The sequence below is a fragment of the Salvelinus namaycush genome, chromosome 17 (genome assembly GCF_016432855.1).
Source record: "Salvelinus namaycush isolate Seneca chromosome 17, SaNama_1.0, whole genome shotgun sequence".
Classification (NCBI taxonomy): Eukaryota; Metazoa; Chordata; class Actinopteri; order Salmoniformes; family Salmonidae; genus Salvelinus; species Salvelinus namaycush.
Genome location: NC_052323.1, coordinates 19711498 through 19735341, shown reverse-complemented (window position 1 = coordinate 19735341; position 23844 = coordinate 19711498). Strand labels below are relative to the sequence as shown.

At 43.7% G+C, this 23844-nt stretch overlaps 1 protein-coding gene across 1 annotated transcript; it reads right to left on the bottom strand.

Moving 5' to 3' along the window:
• Nucleotides 1-1239: 1239 nt before the first annotated feature.
• Nucleotides 1240-22228, bottom strand: LOC120062136 (neuroblast differentiation-associated protein AHNAK-like). The gene is given in 21 exon segments (XM_039011943.1): nucleotides 1240-6102; nucleotides 6241-7473; nucleotides 7591-8824; nucleotides 8987-9138; nucleotides 9277-9846; nucleotides 10027-10206; nucleotides 10360-11094; nucleotides 11248-12516; nucleotides 12670-13758; nucleotides 13897-15028; nucleotides 15167-15628; nucleotides 15692-16878; nucleotides 17032-18526; nucleotides 18706-19287; nucleotides 19363-19781; nucleotides 19784-20032; nucleotides 20608-20942; nucleotides 20944-21182; nucleotides 21634-21863; nucleotides 22073-22183; nucleotides 22186-22228. Coding segments are annotated over 21 exon segments (16602 nt in total). The 3' UTR covers nucleotides 1240-2446.
• Nucleotides 22229-23844: the final 1616 nt, after the last annotated feature.

Below are 23844 nucleotides of genomic sequence, written 5' to 3'. Positions count from 1 at the left end.
CCTCAGTGTGATTTCCTGACAGCATAGTCCTTCATGTGGTATTTTCCATGTCATGTATCCGTTATATGTCTTAAACACATTAGGTTGTGTAATATAATTGTTTATCATGACACACGGCGAGACCCAGATGCAGACACAGGAGGCAGATGGTTGGAGTCTTACGATGTTTATTAATCCAATAGGGGAAGGCAAGAGAATGGTCGTGGACAGGCAAAAAGTGTCAAAACCAGTTCAGAGTCCAAAGGGTACCAAAGGGCAGGCAGAATCAAGGTCAGGCAAGGCAGGATGATCAGGCAGGTGGGAAAGAAGTCCAGAGTCAGGCAGGGGTCAGAACCGGGACGACTTTCAAAGAGAGAATAGCAAAAGGAGTATGGGAAAAACACGCTGGTTGACTTGACTAACATACAAGACGAACTGGCACAGAGAGACAGGAAACACAGGGAGAAATACACTGGCACAGAGAGACAGGAAACACAGGGATAAATACACTGGGAGAGAGAGACAGGAAACACAGGGATAAATACACTGGTACAGAGAGACAGGAAACACAGGGATAAATACACTGGGACAGAGAGACAGGAAACACAGGGATAAATACACTGGGACAAGAGACAGGAAACACAGGGATAAATACACTGGGACAAAGACAGGAAACACAGGGATAAATACACTGGGACAGAGAGACAGGAAACACAGGGATAAATACACTGGGACAGAGAGACAGGAAACACAGGGATAAATACACTGGGACAGAGAGACAGGAAACACAGGGATAAATACACTGGTACAGGGAGACAGGAAACACAGGGATAAATACACTGGGACAGAGAGACAGGAAACACAGGGATAAATACACTGGGACAGAGAGACAGGAAACACAAGGATAAATACACTGGGACAGAGAGACAGGAAACACAGGGATAAATACACTGGTACAGAGAGACAGGAAACACAGGGATAAATACACTGGGACAGAGAGACAGGAAACACAGGGATAAATACATTGGGACAGAGAGACAGGAAACACAGGGATAAATACACTGGGACAGAAAGACAGGAAACACAGGGATAAATACACAGAGACAGGAAACACAGGGATAAATACACTGGGGAAAATAAGCAACACGTGGAGGGGGTGGAGACAATCACAAGGACAGGTGAAACAGATCAGGGCGTGACATTGTTAAATAATGGGGTGGGGATGATAAAGACGGTGATATAAAATAAAATCAGGGACAATTGGTACGTTAACCGTTTATTTGATTTATTTTGCAGAATGAAACACATGAAACACAATAGATGCAAATTAATTAAAAACTCCATCAAATAAAAGCAAATTACATTTTTTTTCTTTCTCTGTTATTAACATTGCAGATATTTATTTTGCTATACAGGTAAAAAATATAGCGTGACTCTTTATTCATGATAGTCATACATTTTCTTTAGTATAACCAAACACCAGAGACTTGCATTAAGGGAGACAGTGAGGGAGAGAAATAGAGAGATGGTGAGAGAGAGAATGTCTCCATAAAAAAGCCTGATTTGTTTCTTTACATTTCTAAATATCTTGATTGTACAAAAATACAAATGGATTCCTCAGCATATGGTGTACTATTTTCCAATGTGCACCTTCCATTTTGGCATTTGAGCAGAATTCAAATTAAAGGTTTTGAAGCGAAAAAGGACGAATTGTAATAATCAAATTGGATGTAAAAAAAAAAAAAAAATCATAATAATTAAATGCCTGCTCTCTCTCAAAGATGAATAACAACAGTAAATAGAGTTTATTAGTAAACAGAAACATTGTTTTTATTTGCAATTATGGTCTCTAATTGCATTGGTATACAGGGACGGCTTTATGTTGAGTAAATACGTTTCTGCAACGATTACATATCCAAAGTTTCAAAAACAAAAGTAAATCGTTTCATACATAAAAACGAAAAAGTAGTTATAACGGTTGTTGGTTTTTGCTGTGTGTATAAACATACTTTTCTTAAAAATAACAATTGAATCTATACTATTTCTTGTGCAATAGAACCCTGGATATAAAAATACCTAATCTTGACAAAATGCATTTTAACAGAATAATACAATACAATAATGCATTACAACAGTGGGACTAAACAGGCACTATTGGTATGAATTTGGTGAGATTTATGTTCAATAAATTTTGACTATGTACAAAAGACAATACTTAATATTACAATACAGATTCATCTTATTTACAGTTAAATTGTAGTCTGAACAATGTCATCTACCCCATATGTAGTAAGACAAATGTGTGGAGAAAGTCCAAAGGGAATAACACACACGTAATGTTACATTGAGATGAGATGTGAACTCGTCTGTCAAGTTTTAAATTCTTGAGCAGATAGGGCTGTTGTGTATACGGAGAAGATAATCGGGTAGCATACGAGAGAGTTTATAATTAGCCTCAACAATTCATTCATTTCTTTGGTGACATAGAAAACTCAAGTTTTGGGAAATGGAAACCACCTCTAGACCCACTGTCGCTGCTGGAAGATGAGGCGATTCTCGACTTTTTAGAGGGGAGAGATACACCACCACTTCCCTCTATTCTCTCTTCACTATCTTCACCCAGTGTCACTTCATATGAGCCCGTCGACTTTGAGCCAAAACCACCAAAGGTGCCAAACTTTGACTTGCTCTTCTTTCCTTTCACCTTGGCCCCCCCAACATCTACAGAGATGTCGCCACCCTCAGCACTTAAGTGACTTGAGGGGGAAGACACAGCCAGATCTCCCTCGTCACTCGCCACAGAGGAAGACCGATGCCTTGATTTCTTAAAAAGATCCAGTGAGGCCGACTTGCTCTTAGGGGACACACTAAGCCCAGATCCTCCCTCTACTGACAACTTACCACTTACTAACTCCCCATGACTTAAACTCAACTCTTTGGAGCCCTTAACGCCGCCGCGACCACCGGCTCCAAGTTCTGCATCCGGCCCCTGGAAGCTTAGTTCCGCTGCACTACCTCCCTTTGCTTTTGACTTGCCAAAACCGAACCTTGGCATCTTCACATTAACTTTACCACCACTGTTCTTCACGTCTGGGCTGTGCAACTCCAGGCTCGGAGAACTAACTCTACCACTAACCGAAGGAGTCTGCACATCAACCTTCCCACCCCCCACTGCTAACCCTGCTCCTGCCCCTGCTTCTAACCCTGCATCAACATCTACTCCCATCTCTGGTCCATGGTACTTTGGAACACTGATTTTGGGGAATGATACATGTCCCTCTGGGAAATGTAGTCCACCGTATCCTGAAATATTTGAGTCTACATCTACTCCTCCTCCAATATCTGTCTTAGGATCTTTAAAACCTCCTGAGAGGCTTGCCTCTCCTTTCAGATTTTTCCCGTTCACATTTACGTCAACATCAGGGACATTTACCTGGGGCCCTTTGACTTTCATCCCTGGAAATTTCATGTTAGACTTAGTTTTTACATCTGGGACTTCCACGTTTACATCTGGGCCCCCAATGTTGGCTTGTAGGCTCCCAGATGACAAGCCACCAGACAGAGAGCCATCACCTTTAACTTTGGGAGATTTTACATCAAATTCCACATCGGGGAAATGAAGTTTTCCAAAGAAGGGTTTCTTTACTTTTGCTCCTTTCAGGTGAAGATCAGGAGAGTCAACATCTAAATCTACACCTGAAGTTTCAAGGTCAATATCAACATCAGGTTTCTTTGCTTTCCCTTTGATTTTGGGTAGTTTGAATTTGCCTTTCTTTCCTTTGACATGAATGTCAACATCAGGGGCTTCTAGACTACTGTCAACCTCTGGCAAATTAACATCTAATTTGGGGCTCTTTCCTCCCATATGGATCTTTGGTGCATTGAATTTAGGTCCTTTGATATTTGCATCCCCTAGGTTAAGGTCAACCTCGGGTGCTTTCACATCAGTCTTTCTGTGAGAAATATTCAGTTCAGGACCTTCAACTTCTGGGGACTTAATACCAAACGTGGGACCTTTGAACTTTGGAAACTTGATCTCTGGTTTTTCAATACTGAAACTGGAACATCCCATATCAAGGGAACCACCTGACAACTTTGCATCAGGACCTCTGATGTCGAGATCTGTACGTGAAATGTCAACACTAGGTACCTTGATGTCAATATCAGCTTTAGGTAGGTTAAGATCGACATGTGGACCCTCCAGTTTAGGTCCTCTGAATCCAAATGATGGCATCTTCATCTTTGGCATCTTAAATCCTCCTGAACCTTCAACATCTGGACCTTCGATGTCTACTTTGGGTGCTTTGAGGTCTCCTGATATATCAAAATCTCCCTTCATCTTTGGACCTTTCAGGTTGAAGTCCATATCAGGCATGGAGATCTTTGGTCCAGATATGGAAGGCATCTTGAATTTTGGCCCTCTGATTTTACCATCTGGGCCTTCAATGTCAATTTCTGGACCTTCAACGTTAATGTCAGCTTTAGGTAGGTTGAGATCGACATCCGGACCCTCCAGGTTAGGTCCTTTAAATCCAAAGGATGGCATTTTCATCTTTGGCATCTTAAATCCTCCTGAACCTTCGATGTCAACATTTGGACCTTTAATGTCTACTTTGGGTGCTTTGAGGTCTCCTGACATATCAACATCTCCCTTCATCTTTGGACCTTTCAGGTTGAAGTCCATATCAGGCATGGAGATATTTGGTCCAGATATGGATGGCATCTTGAATTTTGGCCCTTTGATTTTGCCATCTGGGCCTTCAATGTCCAGTTCTGGACCTTTGATGTCAACATTAGGCCCCTTAATATCAATGTCAGCTTTAGGAAGGTTGAGATCAACATCTGGCCCCTCCAGTTTGGGTCCTTTGAATCCAAAGGACGGCATCTTCATCTTTGGCATCTTAAATCCTCCTGAACATTCAATGTCAACATCTGGACCTTCAATGTCTATTTTGGGTGCTTTGAGGTCTCCTTCGATCTTGGGGACTGACACATCAAAGTCTCCCTTTACCGTTGGACCTTTCAGGTTGAAATCCATATCTGGCATTGATATCTTTGGTCCTGACATTGAAGGCATCTTGAATTTTGGCCCTCTGATTTTACCATCTGGGCCTTCAATGTCAATTTCTGGACCTTCAACGACAATGTCAGCTTTAGGTAGGTTGAGATCGACATCCGGACCCTCCAGGTTAGGTCCTTTAAATCCAAAGGATGGCATTTTCATCTTTGGCATCTTAAATCCTCCTGAACCTTCGATGTCAACATTTGGACCTTTAATGTCTACTTTGGGTGCTTTGAGGTCTCCTGACATATCAACATCTCCCTTCATCTTTGGACCTTTCAGGTTGAAGTCCATATCAGGCATGGAGATATTTGGTCCAGATATGGATGGCATCTTGAATTTTGGCCCTTTGATTTTACCATCTGGGCCTTCAATGTCCAGTTCTGGACCTGTGATGTCAACATTGGGCCTCTTAATATCAATGTCAGCTTTAGGAAGGTTGAGATCAACATCTGGCCCCTCCAGTTTGGGTCCTTTGAATCCAAAGGATGGCATTTTCATCTTTGGCATCTTAAATCCTCCTGAACCTTCGATGTCAACATTTGGACCTTTAATGTCTACTTTGGGTGCTTTGAGGTCTCCTGACATATCAACATCTCCCTTCATCTTTGGACCTTTCAGGTTGAAGTCCATATCAGGCATGGAGATATTTGGTCCAGATATGGATGGCATCTTGAATTTTGGCCCTTTGATTTTACCATCTGGGCCTTCAATGTCCAGTTCTGGACCTGTGATGTCAACATTGGGCCTCTTAATATCAATGTCAGCTTTAGGAAGGTTGAGATCAACATCTGGCCCCTCCAGTTTGGGTCCTTTGAATCCAAAGGATGGCATTTTCATCTTTGGCATCTTAAATCCTCCTGAACCTTCAATGTCAACATCTGGACCTTCAATGTCTATTTTGGGTGCTTTGAGGTCTCCTTCGATCTTGGGGACTGACACATCAAAGTCTCCCTTTACCGTTGGACCTTTCAGGTTGAAATCCATATCTGGCATTGATATCTTTGGTCCTGACATTGAAGGCATCTTGAATTTTGGCCCTCTGATTTTACCATCTGGGCCTTCAATGTCAATTTCTGGACCTTCAACGTTAATGTCAGCTTTACGTAGGTTGAGATCGACATCCGGACCCTCCAGGTTAGGTCCTTTAAATCCAAAGGATGGCATTTTCATCTTTGGCATCTTAAATCCTCCTGAACCTTCGATGTCAACATTTGGACCTTTAATGTCTACTTTGGGTGCTTTGAGGTCTCCTGACATATCAACATCTCCCTTCATCTTTGGACCTTTCAGGTTGAAGTCCATATCAGGCATGGAGATATTTGGTCCAGATATGGATGGCATCTTGAATTTTGGCCCTTTGATTTTGCCATCTGGGCCTTCAATGTCCAGTTCTGGACCTTTGATGTCAACATTAGGCCCCTTAATATCAATGTCAGCTTTAGGAAGGTTGAGATCAACATCTGGCCCCTCCAGTTTGGGTCCTTTGAATCCAAAGGACGGCATCTTCATCTTTGGCATCTTAAATCCTCCTGAACCTTCAATGTCAACATCTGGACCTTCAATATCTACTTTGGGTGCTTTGAGGTCTCCTGACATATCAATATCTCCCTTCATCTTTGGACCTTTCAGGTTGAAGTCCATATCAGGCATGGAGATATTTGGTCCTGATATTGATGGCATCTTGAATTTTGGCCCTTTGATTTTGCCATCTGGGCCTTCAATGTCCAGTTCTGGACCTTTGATGTCAACATTAGGCCCCTTAATATCAATGTCAGCTTTAGGAAGATTGAGATCAACATCTGGCCCCTCCAGTTTGGGTCCTTTGAATCCAAAGGATGGCATTTTCATCTTTGGCATCTTAAATCCTCCTGAACCTTCAATGTCAACATTTGGACCTTTAATGTCTACTTTGGGTGCTTTGAGGTCTCCTGACATATCAACATCTCCCTTCATCTTTGGACCTTTCAGGTTGAAGTCCATATCAGGCATGGAGATATTTGGTCCAGATATGGATGGCATCTTGAATTTTGGCCCTTTGATTTTACCATCTGGGCCTTCAATGTCCAGTTCTGGACCTTTGATGTCAACATTAGGCCCCTTAATATCAATGTCAGCTTTAGGAAGGTTGAGATCAACATCTGGCCCCTCCAGTTTGGGTCCTTTGAATCCAAAGGACGGCATCTTCATCTTTGGCATCTTAAATCCTCCTGAACCTTCGATGTCAACATCTGGACCTTCAATGTCTATTTTGGGTGCTTTGAGGTCTCCTTCGATCTTGGGGACTGACACATCAAAGTCTCCCTTTACCGTTGGACCTTTCAGGTTGAAATCCATATCTGGCATTGATATCTTTGGTCCTGACATTGAAGGCATCTTGAATTTTGGCCCTCTGATTTTACCATCTGGTCCTTCAATGTCAATTTCTGGACCTTCAACGTTAATGTCAGCTTTAGGTAGGTTGAGATCGACATCCGGACCCTCCAGGTTAGGTCCTTTAAATCCAAAGGATGGCATTTTCATCTTTGGCATCTTAAATCCTCCTGAACCTTCGATGTCAACATTTGGACCTTTAATGTCTACTTTGGGTGCTTTGAGGTCTCCTGACATATCAACATCTCCCTTCATCTTTGGACCTTTCAGGTTGAAGTCCATATCAGGCATGGAGATATTTGGTCCAGATATGGATGGCATCTTGAATTTTGGCCCTTTGATTTTACCATCTGGGCCTTCAATGTCCAGTTCTGGACCTTTGATGTCAACATTAGGCCCCTTAATATCAATGTCAGCTTTAGGAAGGTTGAGATCAACATCTGGCCCCTCCAGTTTGGGTCCTTTGAATCCAAAGGACGGCATCTTCATCTTTGGCATCTTAAATCCTCCTGAACCTTCAATGTCAACATCTGGACCTTCAATGTCTATTTTGGGTGCTTTGAGGTCTCCTTCGATCTTGGGGACTGACACATCAAAGTCTCCCTTTACCGTTGGACCTTTCAGGTTGAAATCCATATCTGGCATTGATATCTTTGGTCCTGACATTGAAGGCATCTTGAATTTTGGCCCTCTGATTTTACCATCTGGGCCTTCAATGTCAATTTCTGGACCTTCAACGTTAATGTCAGCTTTAGGTAGGTTGAGATCGACATCCGGACCCTCCAGGTTAGGTCCTTTAAATCCAAAGGATGGCATTTTCATCTTTGGCATCTTAAATCCTCCTGAACCTTCGATGTCAACATTTGGACTTTTAATGTCTACTTTGGGTGCTTTGAGGTCTCCTGACATATCAACATCTCCCTTCATCTTTGGACCTTTCAGGTTGAAGTCCATATCAGGCATGGAGATATTTGGTCCAGATATGGATGGCATCTTGAATTTTGGCCCTTTGATTTTACCATCTGGGCCTTCAATGTCCAGTTCTGGACCTTTGATGTCAACATTAGGCCCCTTAATATCAATGTCAGCTTTAGGAAGGTTGAGATCAACATCTGGCCCCTCCAGTTTGGGTCCTTTGAATCCAAAGGACGGCATCTTCATCTTTGGCATCTTAAATCCTCCTGAACCTTCGATGTCAACATCTGGACCTTCAATATCTACTTTGGGTGCTTTGAGGTCTCCTGACATATCAATATCTCCCTTCATCTTTGGACCTTTCAGGTTGAAGTCCATATCAGGCATGGAGATCTTTGGTCCTGATATTGATGGCATCTTGTATTTTGGGCCCTTGATTTTGCCATCAGGGCATTCAATGTCAATTTCCGGAACTTTAATGTCAACACTGGGTCCCTTAATGCCGACATCAGCTTTAGGTATGTTAATATCTATATCTGGTATCTCTACCTTCGGGCTTCTGAATCCAAATTTTGGCATTTTGAATTTGGATCCTTTGACCTTAGGGCTGGTAGCCCCAACATCAAGCTCAAGGTCTGAAACACTACCTTTCGGTACTTTGACATTAATATCTGCTTTTGCTAGATTTACATCAACCTCAGGAGACTTGATTTTTGGCCCTCCGAATCCAAACTTTGGCATTTTGAACTTAGACTTCTTTGGTGTAATGTCAGGACTCTCAACTGAGACATCCAATCCATCAAATTCAGCTTTGGGTGGACTGATTTCTCCCTCAACTCCCCCCATGAACTTTGGCCCTTTGAGATTGAAATCAATATCAGGCATTGACATTTTGGGGCCAGACATAGAGGGCATCTTCATCTTTGGCATCTTAAATCCTCCTGAACCTTCAATGTCAACATCTGGACCTTCAATATCTACTTTGGGTGATTTCAGGTCACCTTCAATCATTGGCACAGACATGTCCACGTCTCCCTTTATCTTTGGACCTTTCAGATTGAAGTCCACATCAGGCATGGAGATCTTTGGTCCTGACATTGACGGCATCTTGAATTTTGGCCCTTTGATTTTTCCATCTGGACCTTCAATGTCAAGATCTGGACCTTCAATGTCCACTTTGGGGGCTTTGATGTCTATATCAGCTCTTGGTAGGTTAACATCAACATCTGGACCCTCCAAGTTTGGACCTTTGAATCCAAATGATGGCATCTTCCACTTTGGCATCTTAAATCCTCCTGAACCTTCAATGTCAACATCTGGCCCCTCTATGTCTACTTTGGGTGCTTTGAGGTCTCCTTCTATCTTGGGCCCTGACATATCATAATCTCCTTTCATCTTTGGACCTTTTAGGTTGAAATCCACATCAGGCATGGAGATCTTCGGTCCTGAAATTGATGGCATCTTGAATTTTGGCCCTTTGATTTTTCCATCTGGACCTTCAATGTCAAGATCTGGACCTTCAATGTCTACTTTGGGTGCTTTAAGGTCTCCTGGCATATCAAAATCTCCCTTCACCTTTGGGCCTTTCAGATTGAAGTCCACATCAGGCATGGAGATCTTTGGTCCTGATATTGAAGGCATCTTGAATTTCGGCCCTTTGATTTTACCATCAGGGCCTTCAATGTCAAGTTCTGGACCTTTAATGTCTACTTTGGGAGCTTTGATGTCTATATCAGCTCTTGGTAGGTTAACATCAACATCTGGACCCTCCAATTTAGGACCTTTGAATCCAAATGATGGCATCTTCATCTTTGGCATCTTAAATCCTCCTGAACCTTCAATGTCAAGATCTGGCCCTTCTATCTCTACTTTGGGTGCTTTGAGGTCTCCTTCTATCTTGGGCCCTGACACATCGAAATCTCCCTTCATCTTTGGACCTTTCAGATTGAAGTCCACATCGGGCATGGAGATCTTTGGTCCTGAAATTGATGGCATCTTGAATTTTGGCCCTTTGATTTTTCCATCTGGACCTTCAATGTCAAGATCTGGACCTTCAATGTCTACTTTGGGTGCTTTAAGGTCTCCTGACATATCAAAATCTCCCTTCACCTTTGGGCCTTTCAGGTTGAAGTCCACATCGGGCATGGAGATCTTTGGTCCTGATATTGACGGCATCTTGAATTTTGGCCCTTTGATTTTACCATCAGGGCCTTCAATGTCAAGTTCTGGACCTTTAATGTCCACTTTGGGGGCTTTGATGTCTATATCAGCTCTTGGTAAGTTAACATCAACATCTGGACCCTCCAAGTTAGGACCTTTGAATCCAAATGATGGCATCTTCCACTTTGGCATCTTAAATCCTCCTGAACCTTCAATGTCAACATCTGGCCCCTCTATGTCTACTTTGGGTGCTTTGAGGTCTCCTTCTATCTTGGGCCCTGACACATCGAAATCTCCCTTCATCTTTGGACCTTTCAGATTGAAGTCCACATCAGGCATGGAGATCTTTGGTCCTGACATTGACGGCATCTTGAATTTCGGCCCTTTGATTTTACCATCAGGGCCTTCAATGTCAAGTTCTGGACCTTTAATGTCCACTTTGGGGGCTTTGATGTCTATATCAGCTTTTGGTAGGTTAACATCAACATCTGGACCCTCCAATTTAGGTCCTTTGAATCCAAATGATGGCATCTTCATCTTTGGCATCTTAAATCCTCCTGAACCTTCAATGTCAACATCTGGCCCCTCTATGTCTACTTTGGGTGCTTTGAGGTCTCCTTCTATCTTGGGCCCTGACACATCGAAATCTCCCTTCATCTTTGGACCTTTCAGATTGAAGTCCACATCGGGCATGGAGATCTTTGGTCCTGAAATTGATGGCATCTTGAATTTTGGCCCTTTGATTTTTCCATCTGGACCTTCAATGTCAAGATCTGGACCTTCAATGTCTACTTTGGGTGCTTTAAGGTCTCCTGACATATCAAAATCTCCCTTCACCTTTGGGCCTTTCAGATTGAAGTCCACATCAGGCATGGAGATCTTTGGTCCTGATATTGACGGCATCTTGAATTTTGGCCCTTTGATTTTACCATCAGGGCCTTCAATGTCAAGTTCTGGACCTTTAATGTCCACTTTGGGGGCTTTGATGTCTATATCAGCTTTTGGTAGGTTAACATCAACATCTGGACCCTCCAATTTAGGACCTTTGAATCCAAATGATGGCATCTTCATCTTTGGCATCTTAAATCCTCCTGAACCTTCAATGTCAACATCTGGCCCCTCTATGTCTACTTTGGGTGCTTTGAGGTCTCCTTCTATCTTGGGCCCTGACACATCGAAATCTCCCTTCATCTTTGGACCTTTTAGGTTGAAGTCCACATCGGGCATGGAGATCTTTGGTCCTGAAATTGATGGCATCTTGAATTTTGGCCCTTTGATTTTTCCATCTGGACCTTCAATGTCAAGATCTGGACCTTCAATGTCTACTTTGGGTGCTTTAAGGTCTCCTGACATATCAAAATCTCCCTTCACCTTTGGGCCTTTCAGGTTGAAGTCCACATCAGGCATGGAGATCTTTGGTCCTGAAATTGATGGCATCTTGAATTTCGGCCCTTTGATTTTACCATCAGGGCCTTCAATGTCAAGTTCTGGACCTTTAATGTCCACTTTGGGAGCTTTGATGTCTATATCAGCTCTTGGTAGGTTAACATCAACATCTGGACCCTCCAATTTAGGACCTTTGAATCCAAATGATGGCATCTTCATCTTTGGCATCTTAAATCCTCCTGAACCTTCAATGTCAACATCTGGCCCCTCTATGTCTACTTTGGGTGCTTTGAGGTCTCCTTCTATCTTGGGCCCTGACACATCGAAATCTCCCTTCATCTTTGGACCTTTTAGGTTGAAGTCCACATCGGGCATGGAGATCTTTGGTCCTGACATTGACGGCATCTTGAATTTCGGCCCTTTGATTTTACCATCAGGGCCTTCAATGTCAAGTTCTGGACCTTTAATGTCCACTTTGGGAGCCTTGATGTCTATATCAGCTCTTGGAAGGTTAACATCAACATCTGGACCCTCCAATTTAGGTCCTTTGAATCCAAATGATGGCATCTTCATCTTTGGCATCTTAAATCCTCCTGAACCTTCAATGTCAAGATCTGGCCCTTCTATGTCTACTTTGGGTGCTTTGAGGTCTCCTTCTATCTTGGGCCCTGACACATCGAAATCTCCCTTCATCTTTGGACCTGTCAGATTGAAGTCCACATCGGGCATGGAGATCTTTGGTCCTGAAATTGATGGCATCTTGAATTTTGGCCCTTTGATTTTTCCATCTGGACCTTCAATGTCAAGATCTGGACCTTCAATGTCTACTTTGGGTGCTTTAAGGTCTCCTGACATATCAAAATCTCCCTTCACCTTTGGGCCTTTCAGGTTGAAGTCCACATCGGGCATGGAGATCTTTGGTCCTGAAATTGATGGCATCTTGAATTTTGGCCCTTTGATTTTTCCATCTGGACCTTCAATGTCAAGATCTGGACCTTTAATGTCCACTTTGGGAGCTTTGATGTCTATATCAGCTCTTGGAAAGTTAACATCAACATCTGGACCCTCCAATTTAGGTCCTTTGAATCCAAATGATGGCATCTTCATCTTTGGCATCTTAAATCCTCCTGAACCTTCAATGTCAAGATCTGGCCCTTCTATGTCTACTTTGGGTGCTTTGAGGTCTCCTTCTATCTTGGGCCCTGACACATCGAAATCTCCCTTCATCTTTGGACCTTTCAGATTGAAGTCCACATCGGGCATGGAGATCTTTGGTCCTGAAATTGATGGCATCTTGAATTTTGGCCCTTTGATTTTTCCATCTGGACCTTCAATGTCAAGATCTGGACCTTTAATGTCCACTTTGGGAGCTTTGATGTCTATATCAGCTCTTGGAAGGTTAACATCAACATCTGGACCCTCCAATTTAGGTCCTTTGAATCCAAATGATGGCATCTTCATCTTTGGCATCTTAAATCCTCCTGAACCTTCAATGTCAACATCTGGACCTTCTATCTCTACTTTGGGTGCTTTGAGGTCTCCTTCTATCTTGGGCCCTGACACATCGAAATCTCCCTTCATCTTTGGACCTTTCAGATTGAAGTCCACATCGGGCATGGAGATCTTTGGTCCTGAAATTGATGGCATCTTGAATTTTGGCCCTTTGATTTTTCCATCTGGACCTTCAATGTCAAGATCTGGACCTTCAATGTCTACTTTGGGTGCTTTAAGGTCTCCTGACATATCAAAATCTCCCTTCACCTTTGGGCCTTTCAGGTTGAAGTCCACATCGGGCATGGAGATCTTTGGTCCTGAAATTGATGGCATCTTGAATTTCGGCCCTTTTATTTTACCATCAGGGCCTTCAATGTCAAGTTCTGGACCTTTAATGTCCACTTTGGGAGCTTTGATGTCTATATCAGCTCTTGGTAGGTTAACATCAACATCTGGACCCTCCAATTTAGGACCTTTGAATCCAAATGATGGCATCTTCATCTTTGGCATCTTAAATCCTCCTGAACCTTCAATGTCAACATCTGGCCCCTCTATGTCTACTTTGGGTGCTTTGAGGTCTCCTTCTATCTTGGGCCCTGACACATCGAAATCTCCCTTCATCTTTGGACCTTTTAGGTTGAAGTCCACATCGGGCATGGAGATCTTTGGTCCTGACATTGACGGCATCTTGAATTTCGGCCCTTTGATTTTACCATCAGGGCCTTCAATGTCAAGTTCTGGACCTTTAATGTCCACTTTGGGAGCTTTGATGTCTATATCAGCTCTTGGTAGGTTAACATCAACATCTGGACCCTCCAATTTAGGACCTTTGAATCCAAATGATGGCATCTTCATCTTTGGCATCTTAAATCCTCCTGAACCTTCAATGTCAAGATCTGGCCCTTCTATCTCTACTTTGGGTGCTTTGAGGTCTCCTTCTATCTTGGGCCCTGACACATCGAAATCTCCCTTCATCTTTGGACCTTTCAGATTGAAGTCCACATCAGGCATGGAGATCTTTGGTCCTGACATTGACGGCATCTTGAATTTCGGCCCTTTGATTTTACCATCAGGGCCTTCAATGTCAAGTTCTGGACCTTTAATGTCCACTTTGGGAGCCTTGATGTCTATATCAGCTCTTGGTAGGTTAACATCAACATCTGGACCCTCCAATTTAGGACCTTTGAATCCAAATGATGGCATCTTCATCTTTGGCATCTTAAATCCTCCTGAACCTTCAATGTCAACATCTGGCCCCTCTATGTCAACTTTGGGTGCTTTGAGGTCTCCTTCTATCTTGCACCCTGATACATCGAAATCTCCCTTCATCTTTGGACCTTTCAGATTGAAGTCCATATCAGGCATGGAGATCTTTGGTCCTGACATTGACGGCATCTTGAATTTCGGCCCTTTGATTTTTCCATCTGGACCTTCAATGTCAAGATCTGGACCTTCAATGTCTACTTTGGGTGCTTTAAGGTCTCCTGACATATCAAAATCTCCCTTCATCTTTGGACCTTTCAGATTGAAGTCCACATCGGGCATGGAGATCTTTGGTCCTGACATTGACGGCATCTTGAATTTCGGCCCTTTGATTTTACCATCAGGGCCTTCAATGTCAAGTTCTGGACCTTTAATGTCCACGTTGGGAGCTTTGATGTCTATATCAGCTCTTGGTAGGTTAACATCAACATCTGGACCCTCCAATTTATGTCCTTTGAATCCAAATGATGGCATCTTCATCTTTGGCATCTTAAATCCTCCTGAACCTTCAATGTCAAGATCTGGCCCTTCTATCTCTACTTTGGGTGCTTTGAGGTCTCCTTCTATCTTGGGCCCTGACATATCGAAATCTCCTTTCATCTTTGGACCTTTTAGGTTGAAATCCACATCGGGCATGGAGATCTTCGGTCCTGAAATTGATGGCATCTTGAATTTTGGCCCTTTGATTTTTCCATCTGGACCTTCAATGTCAAGTTCTGGACCTTTAATGTCCACTTTGGGAGCTTTGATGTCTATATCAGCTCTTGGTAGGTTAACATCAACATCTGGACCCTCCAATTTAGGTCCTTTGAATCCAAATGATGGCATCTTCATCTTTGGCATCTTAAATCCTCCTGAACCTTCAATGTCAAGATCTGCCCTCTCTATGTCTACTTTGGGTGCTTTGAGGTCTCCTTCTATCTTGGGTCCTGACACATCGAAATCTCCCTTTATCTTTGGACCTTTCAGATTGAAGTCCATATCGGGCATGGAGATCTTTGGTCCTGATATTGATGGACCTTTAATGTCAACATTGGGAGCCTTGATGTCAGTGTCAGCTTTAGGAAGGTTGAGATCAACATCTGGCCCCTCCAGTTTGGGTCCTTTGATTCCAAATGATGTTATCTTCATCTTTGGCATCTTAAATCCTCCTGAACCTTCAATGTCAACATCTGGACCTTCTATGTCTACTTTGGGTGCTTTGAGGTCTCCTGACACATCAAAATCTCCTTTCATCTTTGGACCTTTCAGATTGAAGTCCATGTCGGGCATTGAGATGTTTGGTCCTGATATTGTCGGCATCTTGAATTTTGACCCTTTGATTTTACCATCTGGACCTTCAATGTCAAGTTCTGGACCTTTAATGTCCACTTTGAGAGCTTTGATGTCTATATCAGCTCTTGGTAGGTTAACATCAACGTCTGGACCCTCCAATTTATGTCCTTTGAATCCAAATGATGGCATCTTCATCTTTGGCATCTTAAATCCTCCTGAACCTTCAATGTCAAGATCTGGCCCTTCTATCTCTACTTTGGATGTTTTGAGGTCTCCTTCTATCTTGGGCCCTGACACATCGAAATCTCCCTTCATCTTTGGACCTTTCAGATTGAAGTCCATATCGGGCATGGAGATCTTTGGTCCTGAAATTGATGGCATCTTGAATTTTGGCCCTTTGATTTTTCCATCTGGACCTTCAATGTCAAGATCTGGACCTTTAATGTCCACTTTGGGAGCTTTGATGTCTATATCAGCTCTTGGAAGGTTAACATCAACATCTGGACCCTCCAATTTAGGTCCTTTGAATCCAAATGATGGCATCTTCATCTTTGGCATCTTAAATCCTCCTGAACCTTCAATGTCAACATCTGGCCCCTCTATGTCTACTTTGGGTGCTTTGAGGTCTCCTTCTATCTTGGGCCCAGACACATCGAAATCTCCCTTCATCTTTGGACCTTTCAGATTGAAGTCCACATCAGGCATGGAGATCTTTGGTCCTGACATTGACGGCATCTTGAATTTCGACCCTTTGATTTTACCATCAGGGCCTTCAATGTCAAGTTCTGGACCTTTAATGTCCACTTTGGGGGCTTTAAAGTCTATATCAGCTCTTGGTAGGTTAACATCAACATCTGGACCCTCCAATTTAGGACCTTTGAATCCAAATGATGGCATCTTCATCTTTGGCATCTTAAATCCTCCTGAACCTTCAATGTCAACATCGGGCCCCTCTATGTCTACTTTGGGTGCTTTGAGGTCTCCTTCTATCTTGGGCCCTGATACATCGAAATCTCCCTTCATCTTTGGACCTTTCAGATTGAAGTCCATATCGGGCATGGAGATCTTCGGTCCTGAAATTGATGGCATCTTGAATTTTGGCCCTTTGATTTTTCCATCTGGACCTTCAATGTCAAGATCTGGACCTTCAATGTCTACTTTGAGTGCTTTAAGGTCTCCTGACATATCAAAATCTCCCTTCACCTTTGGGCCTTTCAGATTGAAGTCCACATCGGGCATGGAGATCTTTGGTCCTGACATTGACGGCATCTTGAATTTCGGCCCTTTGATTTTACCATCAGGGCCTTCAATGTCAAGTTCTGGACCTTTAATGTCCACTTTGGGAGCTTTGATGTCTATATCAGCTCTTGGTAGGTTAACATCAACATCTGGACCCTCCAATTTAGGTCCTTTGAATCCAAATGATGGCATCTTCATCTTTGGCATCTTAAATCCTCCTGAACCTTCAATGTCAAGATCTGGCCCTTCTATCTCTACTTTGGGTGCTTTGAGGTCTCCTTCTATCTTGGGCCCTGACACATCGAAATCTCCTTTCATCTTTGAACCTTTTAGGTTGAAATCCACATCAGGCATGGAGATCTTCGGTCCTGAAATTGATGGCATCTTGAATTTTGGCCCTTTGATTTTTCCATCTGGACCTTCAATGTCAAGTTCTGGACCTTTAATGTCCACTTTGGGAGCTTTGATGTCTATATCAGCTCTTGGTAGGTTAACATCAACATCTGGACCCTCCAATTTAGGTCCTTTGAATCCAAATGATGGCATCTTCATCTTTGGCATCTTAAATCCTCCTGAACCTTCAATGTCAAGATCTGCCCTCTCTATGTCTACTTTGGGTGCTTTGAGGTCTCCTTCTATCTTGGGTCCTGACACATCGAAATCTCCCTTTATCTTTGGACCTTTCAGATTGAAGTCCATATCGGGCATGGAGATCTTTGGTCCTGAAATTGATGGCATCTTGAATTTTGGCCCTTTGATTTTTCCATCTGGACATTCAATGTCAAGATCTGGACCTTTAATGTCCACTTTGGGAGCTTTGATGTCTATATCAGCTCTTGGAAGGTTAACATCAACATCTGGACCCTCCAATTTAGGTCCTTTGAATCCAAATGATGGCATCTTCATCTTTGGCATCTTAAATCCTCCTGAACCTTCAATGTCAACATCTGGCCCCTCTATGTCTACTTTGGGTGCTTTGAGGTCTCCTTCTATCTTGGGCCCAGACACATCGAAATCTCCCTTCATCTTTGGACCTTTCAGATTGAAGTCCACATCAGGCATGGAGATCTTTGGTCCTGACATTGACGGCATCTTGAATTTCGACCCTTTGATTTTACCATCAGGGCCTTCAATGTCAAGTTCTGGACCTTTAATGTCCACTTTGGGGGCTTTAAAGTCTATATCAGCTCTTGGTAGGTTAACATCAACATCTGGACCCTCCAATTTAGGACCTTTGAATCCAAATGATGGCATCTTCATCTTTGGCATCTTAAATCCTCCTGAACCTTCAATGTCAACATCGGGCCCCTCTATGTCTACTTTGGGTGCTTTGAGGTCTCCTTCTATCTTGGGCCCTGATACATCGAAATCTCCCTTCATCTTTGGACCTTTCAGATTGAAGTCCATATCGGGCATGGAGATCTTCGGTCCTGAAATTGATGGCATCTTGAATTTTGGCCCTTTGATTTTTCCATCTGGACCTTCAATGTCAAGATCTGGACCTTCAATGTCTACTTTGAGTGCTTTAAGGTCTCCTGACATATCAAAATCTCCTTCACCTTTGGGCCTTTCAGATTGAAGTCCACATCGGGCATGGAGATCTTTGGTCCTGACATTGACGGCATCTTGAATTTCGGCCCTTTGATTTTACCATCAGGGCCTTCAATGTCAAGTTCTGGACCTTTAATGTCCACTTTGGGAGCTTTGATGTCTATATCAGCTCTTGGTAGGTTAACATCAACATCTGGACCCTCCAATTTAGGTCCTTTGAATCCAAATGATGGCATCTTCATCTTTGGCATCTTAAATCCTCCTGAACCTTCAATGTCAAGATCTGGCCCTTCTATCTCTACTTTGGGTGCTTTGAGGTCTCCTTCTATCTTGGGCCCTGACACATCGAAATCTCCTTTCATCTTTGAACCTTTTAGGTTGAAATCCACATCAGGCATGGAGATCTTCGGTCCTGAAATTGATGGCATCTTGAATTTTGGCCCTTTGATTTTTCCATCTGGACCTTCAATGTCAAGTTCTGGACCTTTAATGTCCACTTTGGGAGCTTTGATGTCTATATCAGCTCTTGGTAGGTTAACATCAACATCTGGACCCTCCAATTTAGGTCCTTTGAATCCAAATGATGGCATCTTCATCTTTGGCATCTTAAATCCTCCTGAACCTTCAATGTCAAGATCTGCCCTCTCTATGTCTACTTTGGGTGCTTTGAGGTCTCCTTCTATCTTGGGTCCTGACACATCGAAATCTCCCTTTATCTTTGGACCTTTCAGATTGAAGTCCATATCGGGCATGGAGATCTTTGGTCCTGATATTGATGGACCTTTAATGTCAACATTGGGAGCATTGATGTCAGTGTCAGCTTTAGGAAGGTTGAGATTAACATCTGGCCCCTCCAGTTTAGGTCCTTTGAATCCAAATGACGGCATCTTCATCTTTGGCATCTTAAATCCTCCTGAACCTTCAATGTCAACATCTGGACCTTCAATGTCTACTTTGGGTGCTTTGAGGTCTCCTGACACATCAAAATCTCCTTTCATCTTTGGACCTTTCAGATTGAAGTCCACGTCGGGCATTGAGATGTTTGGTCCTGATATTGTCGGCATCTTGAATTTTGACCCTTTGATTTACCATCTGGACCTTCAATGTCAAGTTCTGGACCTTTAATGTCCACTTTGGGAGACTTGATGTCAATGTCAGTTTTTGGTCGGTTGACATCAACATCTGGTCCCTCACGTCCCGCTCCTTTGATTCCAAATGATGGCATCTTTACTTTGGGTATCTTGAATCCGCCTTCTGGATCATGAACATCAACACCTGAAACGTTAATGTCTACTTTAGGTGCTTTGATATCAATACCACCTATCTTCTTTCCTTCTTTAACATTCATAGATGGGCCTGATACATCTACATCTACTCCGGGAACCGAAACATCTACACTACCCTTCACCTTCGGTAGTTTAACATCTCCATCGCTTTCTGTACCTGCAGTGTTCAGTCCAAATGATGGCATTTTGATGCCACCTTTAAGTTTGCTTTCATTTTCAATGGTCGTTCCTTTTACTGACGGTCCTTTTACAGACGTTTTCACTGAGCCAGACTCCTTCATGCCTGGGATACTGATGTCAAGTATTGGCGCTCTTATGTCTGTTGATATCTTGCCTCCATTCAACCCTGTATCAATGCCTGGCATGCTGGGTAAGGAAACCCCACCCTGGTTGCCTTCGGAGTGACCTACGATCCCAGACTCTCTCATCTGTTGATCACTAATGGTTATTCCAGGTACTGAACCTCCGACCCTACCCTGCAGTCTGCACTGCCTCTACCAGGCAAATTAACGTCTACTCCTCTCACCTCCCCTTTACCCATTGATATGGAGCTGGAGGAAATATTTGTTGTTCTTCCAGGGATCGTGACATTGACTGATCCTGCCTGGTAGTCAGCTGAGTCACCTGAAACCTGAACGCTCCCCGTCTCCCTGCTGACCCCCTCTATAGAGGCCAAACTCCCGCTGACCCTTCGCCCCGACATTCCAAAGTTAGGTCCTTTGAATCTGATCCCTGCTGCTCCACCATCTCCGCCCTCTATCTCCCTCGTAATAGTGGTGGTTTTCACCCCTCCAGTGCTCCAGTGCTTCTCAGAAGAGCTAGTTACATGCGGCCCAGTGAAGGAAACACCATCACCTCCTAGTTCAAAATCACCCCCCTCCAATCCACCTCCTATACCTGAAGAGCTTCCGCTTCCGTGTAAAACTCGTATTTGAGACGAGCTGACCCCCTTCTGACTGCTCGTATCGTTTCCCTTTGAACTCTGGCCCGGTGAGCTCAAGCTGCTCGTCCACGCCCCCTGGCATATCTACAGAGTAGGTAGTGATGCGACGGGTGATAGTGGTGATCGTGCTGCCGTCAGTGCTGGTGCTGCTGTGGCGCTCCGTATGGACGTCCACGCCCTCAGCCAGATCCTCAGACTTCAGTCGGGGCTTAATCTTCTTGGAATATATTCTCTTGTAATCTTCATCATCCCCACTCTGTTCTCGTCAAAAGAAGGTGAAATCAGTAATTGCAGTAATTTCATAAATGTATTACATTAGATAATAATACTATTGTTGAAAATATACAGTATGAACATTCGATATGGAAGTAAGTATATTTAAGAAGATATGTGTATAGTCCTGTATTCAAGAAGTCTATGTTCACTAGAGTTGGGGTTCATTTCAATTTCAATTCCCGTGAATTCTGAAAGTAAACCTAATTCTAATTACAATTCTAAATGTTCCTCGTTATAAAACCATTGAAGATAATTGGAATTCCAGTGTACTTCCTGAATTGGACTGGAAGTGAATTGACCCCGATCCTGGTGTTCACATAAAAAGCTACTGAAAAGTTTATTCAAATCCTGTAAAATGCCAATCTTTTGCCGCACCATCACACAAGTAAATACACTTAACATTGCTTGCACAGTAAAACATAGCTACATACCAGGATACTGTCTTGGCTGGAGCCTCCAAACCTCCCCTTCCCTTCATACGTCAGAGTTCCCATTGGGGAGCGGCAGGGTGACATAGTGCCCATGGGGGAGCGGCATGGTGACTTGTCCTTGTTCTGTAGTTTCAGACCAACCTTGTGTTTGTTTAGGGTCTTGAGGAGCTCCGCTGTCTCCTCAGAACTCATGTTGTCAAAGTAAATGGTGGCACCCACAATTTGATCACCTTTAGGGGGAAGGACACAAGAGGACATTGATACTATGTTAAAAATCTGTCAGTCAAAATGGATTTTGAATAAAACAAAGGTAGATCTATCAAATCTTACTGTATATCATCTTACATAAATTATAATATATCAGGAGCTTAGATAACTGTAGAAATCAATTAAGTTCATGAATACCTTACAGAAGAGCAATGCTAACTCCGTTACATACCCTCGTGTACTCTTCCAGTGCGTCCAGCAGGCGACTCCATTTTCACCTCTTTGACATAGATCTCTCCTTCGCCTGACTGCTCAAGGGTCATTCCCTGTTTCTCTGGACCGACCAGTCAGAGAAGAGCACCTCCCTGGTTTCCTCCTCTTCAGCCATCCTTTAATAACGATAGATGTTAATAGGGCTTTTATCAATACAAGAAGAATCTCAAAGACGCTTTGGAGAAACAACACCATTAAGTTAGTTCATGGGCTGAACTTTAGAGAAGGAGGGGGGGGAAGAGGGGGAGAGAGAAGGAGAGAGAAGAGGGGGAGAGAGGGGGAGAGAGAAGGAGGGGGAGAGAGAAAGGAGGGAGAGAGGGGAGAGAGAAGGAGAGAGAAGGGGAGAGAGAAGGGGAGAGAGAAGGGAGAGAGAGAGGGGGAGAGAGAAGGAGGGGGGAGAGGGGGAGAGAGAAGGAGGGGGGGAGGAGGGGGAGAGAGAGAAGGAGGGGGAAGAGGGGGAGAGAGAAGGTGGGGGAGAGGGGGAGCGAGAAGGAGGGGAGAAAGGGGAGAGAGAAGGAGGGGAGAGAGAAGGAGAGAGGAGGGGAGAGAGAAGGAGGTGGAGAGAGAAGGAGAGAGAAGGAGGGGGAGAGGGGGGAGAGAGAAGGAGGGGAGAGAGGGGGAGAGAGAAGGAGGGGGAGAGAGATGGAGGGGGGAGAGAGAAGGGGGGGGAGAGGATGGAGGGGGAGAGAGGGGAGAGAGAAGGAGGAAGAGAGAAGGAGGGGGGAGAGGGGGAAGAGAGAAGGAGGGGGGAGAGGGGGAGAGAGAAGGATGTGGAGAGAGGGGGAGAGAGAAGGAGGGGGAGAGGGGGAGAGAGAAGCAGGTGGAGAGAGGGGGAGAGAGAAGGGAGGGGAGAGAGAGGGGAGAGAGAAGGAGGGGAGAGAGGGGGAGAGAGAAGGAGGGGGAGAGGGGGAGAGGGGAGAGAGAGGAGGGGAGGATGGGATGCATATATGTGCGACTGATTATATCCACTGCTATAGTTCTGTCTGACTGAACAGTAAATGTGCTAGTAAGTCTCTGTTACATTTAGCAGCGTAAGATGCCTCGGATACGGATGCAGGACCCGTAGCAGAGCAGAGTGTACTGCGCATGGGCTAGCACATCATGCCTGTGTCGTGTTCATGTAAGCGTTGCTTTGTTAACTGACTGAAACAGGATTGACGGAGCAGAAAAAGAGAGGATGGAATAGGATTTGTGAATTCTTCTGCTGTTGTTTTTAATTCTGTGGCTTTTTGTGCTTGTAGCTTTTTCAACCGCCAACCGCCACACAGTGCCAGATAAACAATATAACAAAATCCCCAAATCCCAAACTAAGTTGGAGTCCTAGAGGCCACGTAATTCAGAACCACGCCCAGGGATATTACAATACTATGAAGTACTGTACACCACATCCAGGGATATTACAATACTATGAAGTACTGTACACCGACTTCAGATCCACATCCAGGGATATTACAATACTATGAAGTACTGTACACCACATCCAGGGATATTACAATACTATGAAGTACTGTACACCACATTCAGGGATATTACAATACTATGAAGTACTGTACACCACATTCAGGGATATTACAATACTATGAAGTACTGTACATCACATTCAGGGATATTACAATACTATGAAGTACTGTACACCACATGCAGGAATATTACAATACTATGATGTACTGTACACCACATTCAGGGATATTACAATACTATGAAGTACTGTATCAACCCACATTACGGGAT